The sequence below is a fragment of the Rhea americana genome, unplaced genomic scaffold, assembly GCF_003343005.1.
Source record: "Rhea americana isolate MKP2758 unplaced genomic scaffold, rheAme1 scaffold_576, whole genome shotgun sequence".
NCBI classification, from domain to species: Eukaryota; Metazoa; Chordata; class Aves; order Rheiformes; family Rheidae; genus Rhea; species Rhea americana.
The window spans coordinates 43,362-57,031 of NW_028186730.1; the positions used below are offsets into that span (position 1 = coordinate 43,362).

At 50.8% G+C, this 13,670-nt stretch overlaps 2 protein-coding genes across 5 annotated transcripts in view; one reads left to right on the forward strand and one right to left on the reverse strand.

Annotated features, from left to right (window-relative positions):
- NDUFAF8 (NADH:ubiquinone oxidoreductase complex assembly factor 8) overlaps positions 1-639 on the forward strand; it is a 1,647-nt gene extending 1,008 nt beyond the window's left edge. Inside the window, exons 2-3 of the mRNA XM_085319209.1 lie at positions 152-262; positions 401-639. Of these exons, the coding sequence (XP_085175335.1) occupies positions 152-262; positions 401-421 (132 nt within the window). The 3' untranslated portion in view covers positions 422-639. The remainder of the gene's footprint in view (positions 1-151; positions 263-400) is intronic.
- Positions 640-2,806: 2,167 nt separating this feature from the next.
- SLC38A10 (solute carrier family 38 member 10) overlaps positions 2,807-13,670 on the reverse strand; it is a 39,170-nt gene continuing 28,306 nt past the window's right edge. For 2 of the 4 annotated variants that reach the window (XM_085319213.1, XM_085319210.1), the window contains 5 exons: positions 10,171-10,341; positions 9,386-9,865; positions 8,687-8,809; positions 5,550-5,729; positions 2,807-5,273 (listed from right to left, as the gene is read on the reverse strand). In XM_085319213.1, the coding sequence (XP_085175339.1) occupies positions 4,024-5,273; positions 5,550-5,729; positions 8,687-8,809; positions 9,386-9,865; positions 10,171-10,341 (2,204 nt within the window). In that variant the 3' untranslated portion in view covers positions 2,807-4,023. The remainder of the gene's footprint in view (positions 5,274-5,549; positions 5,730-8,686; positions 8,810-9,385; positions 9,866-10,170; positions 10,342-13,670) is intronic. The other 2 variants (XM_085319212.1, XM_085319211.1) reach the window with 2 other exon arrangements.

Here is a 13,670-nt window from a genome sequence, read left to right on the forward strand (position 1 = left end):
CCCCGCCCCGGGCGCTCCCGGTCCTTCTCGGTCCGTCTCCCTTCGAGTTCGCCCTGCCCGTAACCCCCGGGATGGCCCCGGTCCGTCCCGGTGCCCGCGGCTCGGGCTCCGCGCCGCTCCCGCTGCCCGCTGCCGTGCTCGTTCCCCGCAGGCAGCCGCCTACGGCCGGTGCGTGGCGGCGGCCTCGGCCGGCGGCGCGGAGCTGAGGCGGGACGCCTGCGCCCAGGAGTTCCGGGCGCTCAGGGACTGCTTCGCCCGGGCGGTAGGTACCAGGCTGCGGCCCCGCTGCGGCAGCGGGCGGCCCGGGGGGCAGCAGACCTCGGCGCCGCCACCCCCCGCTCCCTGCGAGGCGGCCCGGAGGGACGGCGCTGCCCCTCAGCCCCGTCGCTTCTCTTGGCAGGCGAAGACGGCGGCAAAGTGAGGCCGCGGTCCGCGAGCGGCCCGGAGCGCGCCCGTCGGGCCGAGCCGCCGCGGCCCGGCGCCTCCGCGAGCAGCAGCGCTGCGCGCAAAGCGGACGAAGGAAGGGGAAGCGCTGGCTGGCGTTTCACATCACGCTTTTCCTGCACACCCTTGTTTCTCAAACAATGCATATAAATAGATGTTTGGAAAGTATTTTTAAAATAAAATTCCAAAATCTGAGTCAGTGCGTCCTTAAGTTACAAAAACAGTGAACGAGAAATGTCAGCAGCTTGTCAAAAACGAAGCTACTGTCCAGTTACTGTCCGACAAGCAGCTATTCCCCTCTGACAAGCAGCTATCCCCCTTTTGTTCGTTGTGGTTCACTTGGCCAATGCTCAAACTACCCTATTGTTGGAACAAGCCTCTGGCGTCTGCCTGCCCTGGGGCTGCTGGATTCCACCTCGCCTTCCCCTGAGCAGCCAGAACTTACTGCCAGGCTTAGAGGAAACGCAGAATAGTCACTGCAGAGACAGCCTTGGCTCGTAGAGCAGAGATCGAACTCCCGGTCCAGTCCTCAGCCTGGAAAAAGCAGGCTTATAGACACTTACACTAAACCAAAGGAGAACTCCCTTCACTTTAAATCTATGCTTCATGGAGATCTTTCCTTCAGCTTTCTAGCYCTCCTTTCCCCAAGTCTGGAGTCTCAGATTCAGGACTGTTTCCTAGCTGCATATAAGCTCCAGCTTTGCTAAAGAGCAAAGTTTCCTGTAACAAAAAAACAGAAACCACAGTTCAAGGTCCCAGGCTCTGCGTAGGCTCTGTTACAGTTGGTCACCATTTGACAAGACAGAAACCAGCATTTAGGGCTGCAAGACCTGCAAGTTTGTAGTACTGGGTTAAGATAACAGCTGAGGGTCCAAGGTGCAGCACACTTGGGGAAGAAATCCAGCAGGCCCTGCAGCCAGTTTTTTGAATACTCAAGCTCTAATAGCAGCTATAGTGCAGTTGCTTGATCCCCTGAACATCGAATTAGACAGATTTTCCTCCCAACGAYAGACCCTGTGCTGGTGAGAGGAGGAGGAGGACTACATTCTCACTATCTCTTCCACAGCAGCAGGGAAGGGTGGAGCAGAGAGAGGTTCAAAGAAAGCAGAAAGCACAAAGACTTTTTTCCCCTCAGGCAAAGTAATCCCCTGCAGGTACCAAGCACAGCAGACCCCTCTCCCTGCCAGGGGAGCCACAGCCCTGTGGCTAACTAGGGCTTACAGATTTCTTTTTTTTAAGCAAAGACGACAAATTCAGATAACAATGCTTCAGCTTATTTTATTGATCTACACAGCTCAGCCTCCCCTCCAGTTTCTCCCGCCAAGCACTCCACACCCAGTACAAACAGTTCCTGGCACAGAGAGGTAATGCAGCTCCCTGCCGCCTTCCAGCTGAGGTTGGGGATGCCCAGAATCCATAGCCATTTTCCGTTTCCATTTGCTGAGGAACATCAGGAGCAACTTTGGTCCTTCGTGTTCATGCAGGTGAGACTGTGCCAAGGAACGTCACCACTACAGGCACGTCCTGAAGCCACAGGGAAAGGAGTCTGTCCTCACCCTGCCATGCAGACATAGGATGTATGGGAGAGGCCAGGACAGACCCTGGTAACCGACAAAGTGCAAAAAGTCGGGGGGAACCAGCTCTTCCTCCAGCTCCCTTTCATTTTATAAAGGCTCATTAGTGCAGCAGGGCACAAAGCACAAACCCGTCTCCCCAGTGCAGACTTAGGCTAAGAAATGTGATCTATTGCCTTACCTGACAAACGCTGGCACGGGACACCTACAGAACAGTCCTCCTGCCACACGYAGTTCCAAGGATTACCAAACATGTTATTTGTGCTTTAAGACAGCGTAATGGAGAAGCTCACTTGTACTATGGAGGAAGTCCTGAGGGTTAAGGCTATGTCAGTCACATCTGAGACACACGTGGAAGTAACGCAGATGGTCCCCATGAAGCAGTTCAGCTGAATCCGTGGCTGTTGCCCTGTGGCTCTGTGTCACTTTGTTTGGAGATTAAGATGACATCCTTCAAGCAACAGGCACACGTTCCAGATGCACTGCAACCTCCGACTGCTGGAGCAGGCAAACAGGAGCAAAGTACCCAAAGACCGAAGGCAGAGCCTTCCCCACGGTATTTACCAGAACCAGTGTGACAGTTCCACATATTCGATAACGACCCAGCCTCGGCTCTGAGAAATCCCGGCACGTATGAACGCAGAGAGGCTAGTTTACCAAAGACACTTTGAGATACAGATATAAAAACCACCACAGTGATGAGGTCTGTGACTCCAGGCTGGGAAATTTCAGCCATTCTAGTGAGAGCTTTGGGATTTTATTTCTTACATTCGTAAGTCAGGATTAAAAAAAAAAAAGGGATGAATCACTGTCTGGGAGCCTGAAACAAACCAGGAGTCTTATAGAAGTTTTTCCCTTTCTTGCTCATAAAACGCATTACCGGGGTGGAGTACTGACATCTATGGATATAAAACACATTGTCGAATGTGACAATGGTTGTGAAAAAAACACACAAAACAAACACGTTCCATCGAGTTACAGAGAAAAGAGGTAGGTATGCTTGAGCCAAGCCCCCAAGAACACCCTTTTAAGCCACATTTTTTTTGCTCCTAAATGTTAGTCACTTCTTGCAGAAAGTCAAGCTGGTTTGGGGGGCAGGCTGCAGCCCCCGAGTTGAACTTCATAATGCACTTTAAAAGCACAGATGAGAGTGCGAGCATCCGGAGAGGGTGGAGAGAGCAAAGCTCTTTGTTATTGCTAGTGTGTGGCCAACCAACTAAATCCCTGGGAGTAGAGGCAGCACAACAGCAGCAGTTGTGCCTGTTTAAGGCAGCATTTCTACGAAACTAGGTTCCTAAACCACAACTATCCCCTAAACATGCAAGAYTAACAGCTCCCATTTCAAAAGAAATACCAAAGCAATTGCCTAAGCCAGTCCTAAACCCAATCTGAATTGATGCATCTCCAAAGCAGAACAAAGTCTTCCAGGAGGAGTTGTGCATCTCTCCCTGGTTCCCCTCTGCCTGCAATCCCAGACCTCTGCTCCAAAGCCCCAAACAGGCTGGGCTAAGGAACCCAACATACTTGCTGAAGAAGCCTTTCCAAGCAGGTGGGTGAACTGCATGGAGAACTGCCTCAGTTCTGAAAGGGTAAATGAGAGCCAGATGGAGAAGGCAATTCGATATGAACAAGAGGTTGAAAAGGTACTTGAAAGGTGGCCTGGCAGGAAACCAAGTTAGATGGCAACCTCTGAAAGCCAGAGGACAGCGAGAGATTATCTTTCATGGTTGCCATCTCCTTGGCCACCACTAGGCACACACAGGGAGGCGTTCCCACTACAGAGACTGGAGAAGCCCACAGTCCCCTGGACAGTATTCACAGGTCCAAGGAAATCCCATGGATCCAAGCACTGCATCCAACAAAGTGCTGCCGGTTTAGACTGACCACTGTCTGAGCAACACTGGCCAAAAAAGCAGCTGGTTAACTTGAACCTTCCCTACTGAGCCCATCAGCATTGTGCTGGTGGCCAACACCCTCAGCCACCCACCGAGCGCGACCACCCCACTCACATGCTCCCGTCTGCCTGCGTCATCTGTTTGATCTGCCGGCTGTGGACCACCTGCTGAGCTCCCTCCGCAACTTGGTTTAATCGTGTCTCTAGAGCACTCCGGAGGTCGTTTACTTTCACATCTGGAAGGGGATTCAGGCCAATGAAGACCCCCGCCCCCTGTGCGGCCTCCTCCTCCTCCTCCTCGTGAGGAAGCAGGTCCCGTCTCCTCCGGCGGAGGTCCAGGTCTGCCTGCAGTTTTAGGTCCCGATTAGGTTTGACATCGTGGTCYAGCTTCTGGTCCCCATGGGCAGCCACTCCTTTCTCAGGCTTTTGGGCAGCACTATCCTCTGCATCTGGCTGCTTCTCAGCCTCATTTGAGAGGCTCCCATCTGCACGTTTCTGCTTGCTCAGGAGACTTCCTTGAGGATCCTGGACCATGTCCACCATGTTCTCCCGAGGAGCTTCTTTCTTCACCTCCATTTTGCTAGCCAGGTCCCTCTGCACGGCCTGCTGCAATTTGCCATTAGCACCCTCACCCCTCTCAGTATCTGCAGCTCTCTGACGCTCCCGTATGCGCTGCTCACTCCCTGCCACGTTCAGTTTACTTGAGGAGTCCAGCACAAGTGCCAGGTCTTTGGGCTCCACCTGACTCTGTGCTTTGGCTTTAAGGTCTGTTCCTGTGTCTCTTTCCAGACTCTTTCCTACTACTCCCTGAACTTTGGCAGCCCCTAATTGTTCTCTTTGGATGCGTGCTGTAGCTACTTCCACAGCTTTCAGGGAATTCTTCTCATGGACGTCTCTTCCAGCTTTGGCTTCGTGACCTCCTAAATTCTCTGCCAAGGGCTTCTTTTCTAGGTGGTTTCTGGCTGATGGAATGTGTTGGGCATTGCCAGGAAGGGGATCCCCGTTCTCTGCAGCTTTTTTAACAGCTCTGTCTATCTCCTCCTGTGGTACCTTCAGATCCTTGGGAGGTACCCTAGGAATCTCACGCCTGTGCTCAGCCTCTTCCAGCCTTCCTGCAGTTCCTTTGCGCTGCTCTGCTGAGTTGGCAGGCTGCCTGCCCAACCCCTGCAGAGGGTGTTCCAGCGACTCTTTACCAACCAGCTTTGCAGCAGCTTCTTGTTTAGCTCCTGGGCTGTCTTCCTCCTTACTCTTGGAGTGTGGCACAGCAGGCTCCTGTTGCATTTCTGCTGCAGAAGACAAGTTGAAATGTAAAGTCTTTTTCTCATGATGAGTGACAGTTTCTCTTCTCCCACCACCATATCCTGCACAACAGGGGAGAAAAGATATCACCAGCCTCAAGGACCGCATGGGAGAACAAGGTGAGCTGTGAGGAAAAGCATTATCCCTACACACAGGGACATGGGTGGGGGATTGCCACCTCAGAGGCTCAGGGTTACTCAGAAACAATCAGAAATGGCTTCTGCAGAGTGGATCCCGCCATGTGCCAGAGGGACTCAGATCTTTCCCAGCCTGATTTTAAAGCTATTTTGAGCAGTGACAACCTCACAAGCAGACACACTCTTTGGTAGTATCCTTACCTTGTTTTGGCTTCTCCTCTCCTCCCTCTTCCTGTCTTTGCTGGTGGATCTCCTTGTGCTGCTCTTCAATCACAGCCAGCAGTTTTGCTTGCTGATCAAGTAGCTGCTTTTGCTGTACTTGCTGTTCTTTGATCACCTGCAGCAGCACGGCATGATCAAGCAGTTTTGCCTGCCCCGCTTCTAAAAAATAAATAAATAAATAAATAAAGCAGATGGAAGAAAATGAGACCTGCTGAAAGCTTCAGAGCAGCCAGGACACACAAGGACTCTGGCATCTCTCTTGCAGGATTTTTTTCATACCATGTCCTCCCTTTGGACAAGAGGAAATTCCCTTTTCAAATCCATGACCTAAAAACCTCACTAATAATCTCAGCACTGGAGCTACTGCAGTGGCTCTCCTCAGCAAGACAGTCCAAGTCTGCAACCAGTGCCAGTKCAGCGGGAGGGAGAGGAGCACGTGGTACAGCTGTGCTTCTTGCACCGATGGCAATCACAATAGCAGCACTGCAGAGTGTCTTCACTAGGAATGATAGCCAAAAGCCCAGAATAGCTGCTCACTAATGCAGGTGCTAACTCAGGACACTGCTCTCTAAAGAAGTTATAGGTGGAGGGGTCAAAGCTAAGCTCTCGTTATTAACTGCTCAGTGAGAACAGCCAGGAAGAAGGCTCACAGAGGAGGCAGGTTTGCTGCAGGTCCCTGTGCTTAGAAGGACAGAAGTCTGGTTGGCACAGGAACAAGAAGAGGATAGGACTGGCAGAAGTCAGTCAAGAGAGCAAGTGGTTCAGCTTCCCAAGTGAGGTGGGTTGATTTTAGAGTTGCCTTGGTGCCTCAGGAAGCTCCAGCACTGCTGCAGCTTGGCTCTTGAGATCAGCCAGCCTTCTCAAACACTGATCACCTCTTTTCATGCACTATAAGGACTTCATCCCAGCTACCCTGGGTTTCAGGTCACCTCCCGCTGACCTGAGACACTGCTGCAATAAAACAAAACTCCACACGTCAATAAAATACAAGGAAATCCTTGCCCATTGACTCTACACAGCCATAAAGACTTTCAAGAGCAAGTTACACAGAAGTGATGAGTGCATTTAGGGCCAAGCAGAAGTGACTCAAGTTGATCCACTTGCTGCTGCAAGCTACACGTCATGGACAAAATATGAGCCCCAGGTCTGCACGGAAACATTGCTGCATTTTCTCCTCTTGGACAGACACCCAGGCATATCGTATCTGGACAGCATGAACTTGTGTGTCACTTGCCTCCCACATCAACAAGCAGCTTTTCTGCAAAACTCAAGGTGTTTCTAGAATATTTTCCCTCTAAGGAAATAATGTCAAAATTAATAGCCTGTAAAATGCCATTTAAATTAAAAAAGGATGCTGTCCAGGTTAATCCTTTTCAAGTATGCACTGCCTCCCCCTGTCCTGCTAATAACCCACAAGGTGATTAAAGAGAAATATTTTCAGTTCACATTAGAATGCTATTAACCAAGGGCCTCTGGAATTCCCCTTTCACTTCCATTTACAGAAAGCTAGGTTATGAGGGGGAATTCAGTCATTTCAAGAGAGCAATTGACTTCTCAAGATCTGTTTATTTTCTGCACTTTTCTCAGAATAAACAATGAAAACAGAAGTCATTTCTACTATCTCATTTTCCGAGTCTGCCAGGTCCCAGCTCAGCATGGGAATGTTTGGGTTTAACACGCAGCAAGCAAAGGTTTAATGCCAAATCAAAGCATTTCGCATTGAGAGCTTTACAAACACATGTAAGTCCTGTATTTGTGTAACACACCTCTTCCACACAAACAAAAGGCTACACTAAGTCCCAGCTCTTCCTTTGATCTTGGGGGAAGCACGCCTCAGTCACTGCTTTTGCTAGATTTCAACAGACACTCTTCATAAAAAGCATCTTAATTATAAAATGAAAGTACTTGAGTTTGTACAGCCAAGGGCAGCTAAAACTGGAGCACAGCAACAACAGCCCCAGAGAGGCAACTGCTTGCAGAAGGTATGCATGGAGTTACATGGCCTGCTGTCTTGTCTTGCTCCCATGAAGCTTTTTCACTCTTTCTACCCTCTTTCAGCCTTTTAAGTACAAAGCTCAGCCCTGAGCAGAGGAACAGAACAAGCCCAAGGTACCTTTTGGTGACATCCTCATAGGAGAGCTTCCCTGGCAAGTTCAACACACACATTRGGGTGGAAAACTCCACACAAACTCAGATCCCTGAATCTTCCTTGAAATACAACAAGCTCTCATGGCCCATAGCTGCTATTAGCTTTTTACACTCATTTTTTCAGTCCCATTGAAATGCAAAAGGAAAAGAAACCAATTAGGAAACCAAGATGTAACCACCAAAAAGGAGGGTGATACGGTCCCTGTGTGTAGAGGCTCTTAGTTGCAATCAGTCTCAGGATCAAATGCCCACCATGTCTGGACCAGAATACCAGGGATCACATGAATACGATCAGCCAAGGGGATTCATGGCCTGTGCACAGTGCAAGTCCCAAGCTCCGAGTCCGACCTCTCACATCCTAGCAAGGCAAAGATTGAAGGCAACGTGCTCAGCCTGAGGAAGGGCCCACCACAGAGTAACAGCACTACTGTGGAAACACCTCATGGAAGGGGAAAGGTGCGGATGGGACTTCAAGGCCGCTCCTCTGCACAGCTATACACCCCAGGGTTCCCCACGCACTGCAGCTGGCTTCTCTCCCATGCCAAAGGCCCCAGGGCTGTTGGATGATGCCTACAGAGGAGCACCATGGTGCTGGGTCCCCATTTTCTTAAGCCAGACAGTTTCACTCCAGTCATGCTCTTATTGACTCAGCACTGCCTGCGCTTGGGACCTGGGGAGAAGACAGGCCTAGATTCCATCGTGACTCACATCCTCAGGCAGGCCCTGCCAGGGACTTCACTTTGGAACATGCCAGCCTCTGCCGGAGGCGTTAGCCCGCTGGAGACAGGCACTAATTGCTGCCGTCGCCGAGGTGACTATGGCCTAAAGCTATGTGCTCACAAGAGCCAAGAAGAACAGACTGGCTGGCACGTTCCTCCTGCAGCGAAAAATCTTGCACTTATACCTCAGGCTCCTAGAGGGAGCTCGACACCCTCCCCTCCTTGCACGCCCCAGGGACTTGAACTCACCTTCCAGCTTGTTCTCTGCATTCTCCTTTTGCTTTTCCTCAGTATTTCTGATCTCTCTCTGCTCCAGCTGCTGGGCCTGAGCGGGGTCTGCTCTGTCTAGGAGGGGCAGCTCTTGCTTTTCACCTGTGGACAAACAGACCAACAGACCTTTGCAGTTGATAAGGACGCTCCAGCAGCAGATGTTCTCTAAAATGACTCCACATCGCGTTGTCCCTCCCTGCCTAAGCCAGCACAGTTTATATTCAACCTGATGACTGCAAGGGAAGTAATAAAAAAAAATATTTAACAATCTTATAGACTCATGGCAGTGAGCCAGTGCTAACTACCTTAGCCAATTAAAATGCAAGAACTGTTCTAACTAGCTTTTAGATGGGCACTTAGCAATGTGTTACCTGTCAAGATCTCCCAGCTCTGTGTCCCCAGTGAGTTCGGAGACGCACAGGAACAGCATGGCACCTGACATTTAGTAGGCTAGCAAACAACTGTTTGACAGATATTATAGTAGCTGTCAAAGCTACCAGATTCCTCCTTTTCCCCAACAGCTGCTGAAGGGGCTGTGCATACTCACATGCTAATCTTGTGAAATTAAAAGGAATCACTGGGACGTAGGTGGAAATAACCAAATTGCCCAGTCACCAGGGAGAGATTATAGGACAAGAGGAGAATTTGTACAGATGAGCCACAGTGGGGGGAGCTTACCAGGGTCAGCTTCCTTCTCTATGGACTTCACAACCTCCTCTGCTTTCCTGGGTAGCTGGAGGTTTGATTTCTCCTTGACACCTGCAGCCTCAGCTTTCTTCTCGCTGTCCAGCATGGCAGCTTGAGCTTTGGCTTCCAACACTCGTTTGTCTGGCTCCAGATCTTTGTATGGCGGCTTGCCATCCTGCTGCACGTTCACCTCCAGGACGTTCTTCAGATTCTTAACAGGCTTGTCAGTCCCTCCCCGCAGTTGGTTCTCAGCAATTGCTTCCATCCCTTGTTTCAGGCCAAGAGCCTCTTTCTTGGGATTCAGTTCGACTGGCTCTTCCACTGCTGGCTTGAGCAGATTATCATTGGCTTCTCCAAGTGCAAGCTTTTTCTCATCAGATTCCTCCCGCTCCCGCCCCATGTCCACAATCACTTCGTCATGCGGGACAGGCGGCTCATGGCGATGCGCTTCTCCCACAGGCAAGGCAATCCCTAGGGTGGATGTCAGACAGCATTAGGGGGCTTGTTATTGATGTGAGAAAACAACATCCAGCAGGTTCACAGCACACGAGGCACCCAACTACCTACTGCCCTTTCTCAGCTGCCTGCACTTGCTTTCTCATCAAGAGGCTGCATTCCTAACAAGCCTCAAGAGCAGCAAACAATAAATCATCTTCAGTCTACAAGGTAAAAAGCAGAGATCAGGATCTTTACTTGAAATAATGCTACAGAACGCTCTTTAACATATATCTCCCAACTCCAAAGCTGACAYCCTTTCTCCCCAGACTCCTCCTTACCTTGATCAGGCCGGTCAAGCTGTACTTGTTCCTGTAACTTTTCTCCTTCTTCATCTCTCTTGGGTACCTCCATGGGCTCCTTGATCTGTGGCTGCTCCATCTCTTCCTTCTCATCCAGTAGCTTTGGTTTATCACGGTCATCCTCTGCCTCCTCTGCCACTGGGTTCTGGTCTGTAAATGCAGGGCAGTTAATAGAGCAAGGTCATGCATGGCTGCACTGTCAATCCACCAACAGGATCAAGGCAAATTCTCTGCCTGCTGCAACCCTGTTTCTCCAACGCAAGCTCAGCAGCTATTTTTCTTCCAGTGCTAGTATTTAGAGGTTGAGGGTTGTTGTTCTGGGGTTGGTCTGTTTGTTTTCCTAACTGTCAGTTTTTATGAAGCTACTTAACACACAAGCCAATGCCATTTAGCTAGTAGGGCGTTGCGAGGGAGCCGCGCGCCGCTGCAAGCCCGTGCCACCAGATGGTAGCATCGACCCGGGCTCCCCTGCTCACCGACACCAAAGCAAGGAGCGCAAGCAAGGCTGGGGCCCGGGGCCCAGCAGAAGCCACCAGGGCCGCCCAGAGCTCCCCATTCTCCTCCTGCTCCCACCTGCGCTAGGGGGGAGTGGTTCGATGCCTTTTTTTTCCCCTCTCTCTCCCCCCATTTTGTGCAAAAGCATTTGCTTTTGAAGGATGAACCGAGCAAGGGAGGGAGGAGAGCTGCATGACCCCAGAGAAGGCACTGAGTTTTCAGGAAAGCAATTAAACGACCACTGGAACAAACACTCAAGTGACATGGGGGATTCTCTTGATCTCCTAGAAAGAGGGTGTTTCTGGAAGACACATCTCTGTCAAACAAGTATTGGGCTCAGCACAGGAGTAACCATGAGGAATTCATGGCACGTTACATGAGATCAGACAACAGGCTCTTCTGACCTTAGAGACTAAGAGAGCAGATGAAGGAAGACTGATACAGTCCACACATGTAGTAAACTCTTCCTTAGCAGAGAAGCAGTAAAGGAAATCTAATTGTTTCCCAGCACTGAAGTTGTACTGCAGATTGTTTTCCATCCAAACTAAAAAAAAAATGCATCTTCGCTAACAAAAAAAATTCTCAACTCTTCCCCCCATTTGTCCTCCCCCATGTGATTTCCTTTGGGGAATTAATTCTATAAACATCTTTCAATTTTCTCCTCCCCCTCTGCAGGGCTGGTGCGATTTATTACAAGATGAACTCATGGGAAAGGAGAGATTGCCACAACTTCAGCTGCGTGGGCCTTACCCAAGTTGGGAAAAAAAAGGGAAAAAAAAAAGGAAAAAAAAAAAAGGAGAACAAAATCCTGGCCCAGAGGGAGCCATGCCAGAACTACCCAGCACTTGTCCAGGAACCTGGAATCTCTGGCCTAGAGCACTGCACCCAGTTGCAAAGGGACATGCACTTGGGCTGGCTGTTTTTCAAAGTTTCTTTGGTTCAGTATTGATGACAGGAGGGAAAAGGGACTTGGATTTTCTGAGAAATTCTCATCTAGTGCCCCAGGGTTTCTCTCCATTGAGGGACTTTACAGAGTTCAGCAAGTCAAGGCAGGACACTCCTCCTTTCAGGAAAAAAAATGAATGCAAGAACCAGTGCCCACTCCTGGATGGAGGCCCTGGGAAGCGGGACGCTGAGCCCTGGGGAGGGGAGGTGCTCTGCATTTTCTTGTATGGATGTTCCCAGCTAAATTTTGGCTTCGTAGCAACAATCTTTCTACTCTGTTGGAGGAAAGTTTTCGTTAATCGCTTCATGAAGCTGGAAGATTGTTGCATTCAGAGAAGGCTGCACCTCATTTGAAACATGGGGATCTAGAGCACTGCAATACAGTCACAGCTGACCYCAGGTCCAGAAAGAAATTACAGCCAGAGGTAGCCATAAAGCAAGATGATGTTCAAGAGCAAAAGACGGGGGAGGAAGCTTTCCATGCAAATGGGAAAACAGAAGAAAAACAGGAATACCTCTGCCTTTCATAGCTGCAGTCTAGTCAGACGATGTAGTCACACACGCGCAGGGCTGCCCAGCACACTGCAGCAGGTGAAGCCACCAGTGTGTCCAGGACACAGTTAAGTCCCTGGGGGAGGCCCTGTTCACAGAACCACAGAATGGCTGAGGTTGGAAGGGACCTCCGGAGAGCGTCTAGTAGCCCAACCCCCCTGCTCAGGCAGGGTCACCTAGAGCACGCAGCACAGGATTGCGTCCAGATAGGTTTTGGATATCTCCAAGGACAGAGACTCCACAACCTCTCTTTTGCTGTAAGAAGCGTCAATCATAAATCAAGAGAGGGCTTATATGTTYCGCATTGTGAAAACAATGCGAGAAAAGACAAAAACAAAACAAAAACAAAAATAAAAGTCTCYGCACCATAATAAGACAAAGTTGCCTCTAAGCCGTCATTTGCTCAGCAGGAAACAAAATTAAGTTCATCATCAGGGCGTGAATTAACGGCCTCTCACGCTGCATGGAAATCTATAAGGGGCTATATGTGGTTTGCAGAGAACAATTTTGCTCAGGATGTGTAATAATCACTCTAACTGTCTAGTCGCCCTTCAGGTCCCTTCGGAGAGTGTTACAGTAATGCTGTGCCTCTTAATGTTTTATGAGTGGCGTTGGACTTTACAGGCAAAGGCTGAGAGGCTATAAAAGCTTCTTGGCTTACAACAACAAAATCTCAGCGTTAGGCACCAAGGAGGGTTTTCTTTGCCTTATGAGGAAGTCCAGACCCTTGCTGCTAGCAGGTCCTTCCGAACCACCCCAGCTTACGATCCTCTTTAGCGGCTCTGCTCACATTTACACGCAGAGAAGCAAAGGGGGCTGCCAGGGGACAGCCAAGGCTTGCTGCAGCTGATTTGTGTGTGTGCATGTGCGCGCGTATGTGTTGTGGTTTGCCAACGGCCTCTCTAGGCTGCAATAAAATTTCATGATTAGCAACCTAAAAGCTTCCCTTCCCCCCCGCTCCTGGTTTGGATAGTAGCAATGGTCCCAGAAAGACATTAAATCTCTCCTCACATGGTTTTCATATCGCTCTTGTCCACCGTAGCCGAAACCTGCGTTTACACATCCTGCTCTTTCGGAAGCGATAGCGAGACTGGCCCTGCCGAGCTCCTGCTGAGCGGACGGGGAGCGGGCGAAGGGCGCAGCGACGTCCCGGGAGCCGCGCACGAGGACACGGCCCGGGGAGCGCGCTGCCTGCTTCCCCCCGGCCCGGCCTCGCGTCGCTTCTGCTCCTTCGCAGCACCGCTCTCCTCTGGAGGCCGTGACCCCCCCCCGGCGCCCGGCCTCCGCTCCCTGCGGTCCCGCAGCCGCAAGCCGCCCCGAGCCACCCCGCCCGGGGCGGGGGGCGCTGCGGGAGCCCCGCGGGTCCGGAGCGCTCTCCCAGCGCGCCCGCCTGCTGCTCCGGGCGCGCAGAGCCCTGGCACAGGCAGGCTGCCAGACAGCTTCGTTTTCCAGTTCTACGACCCGCTCGCGGCGCGCGGCGAAAGACA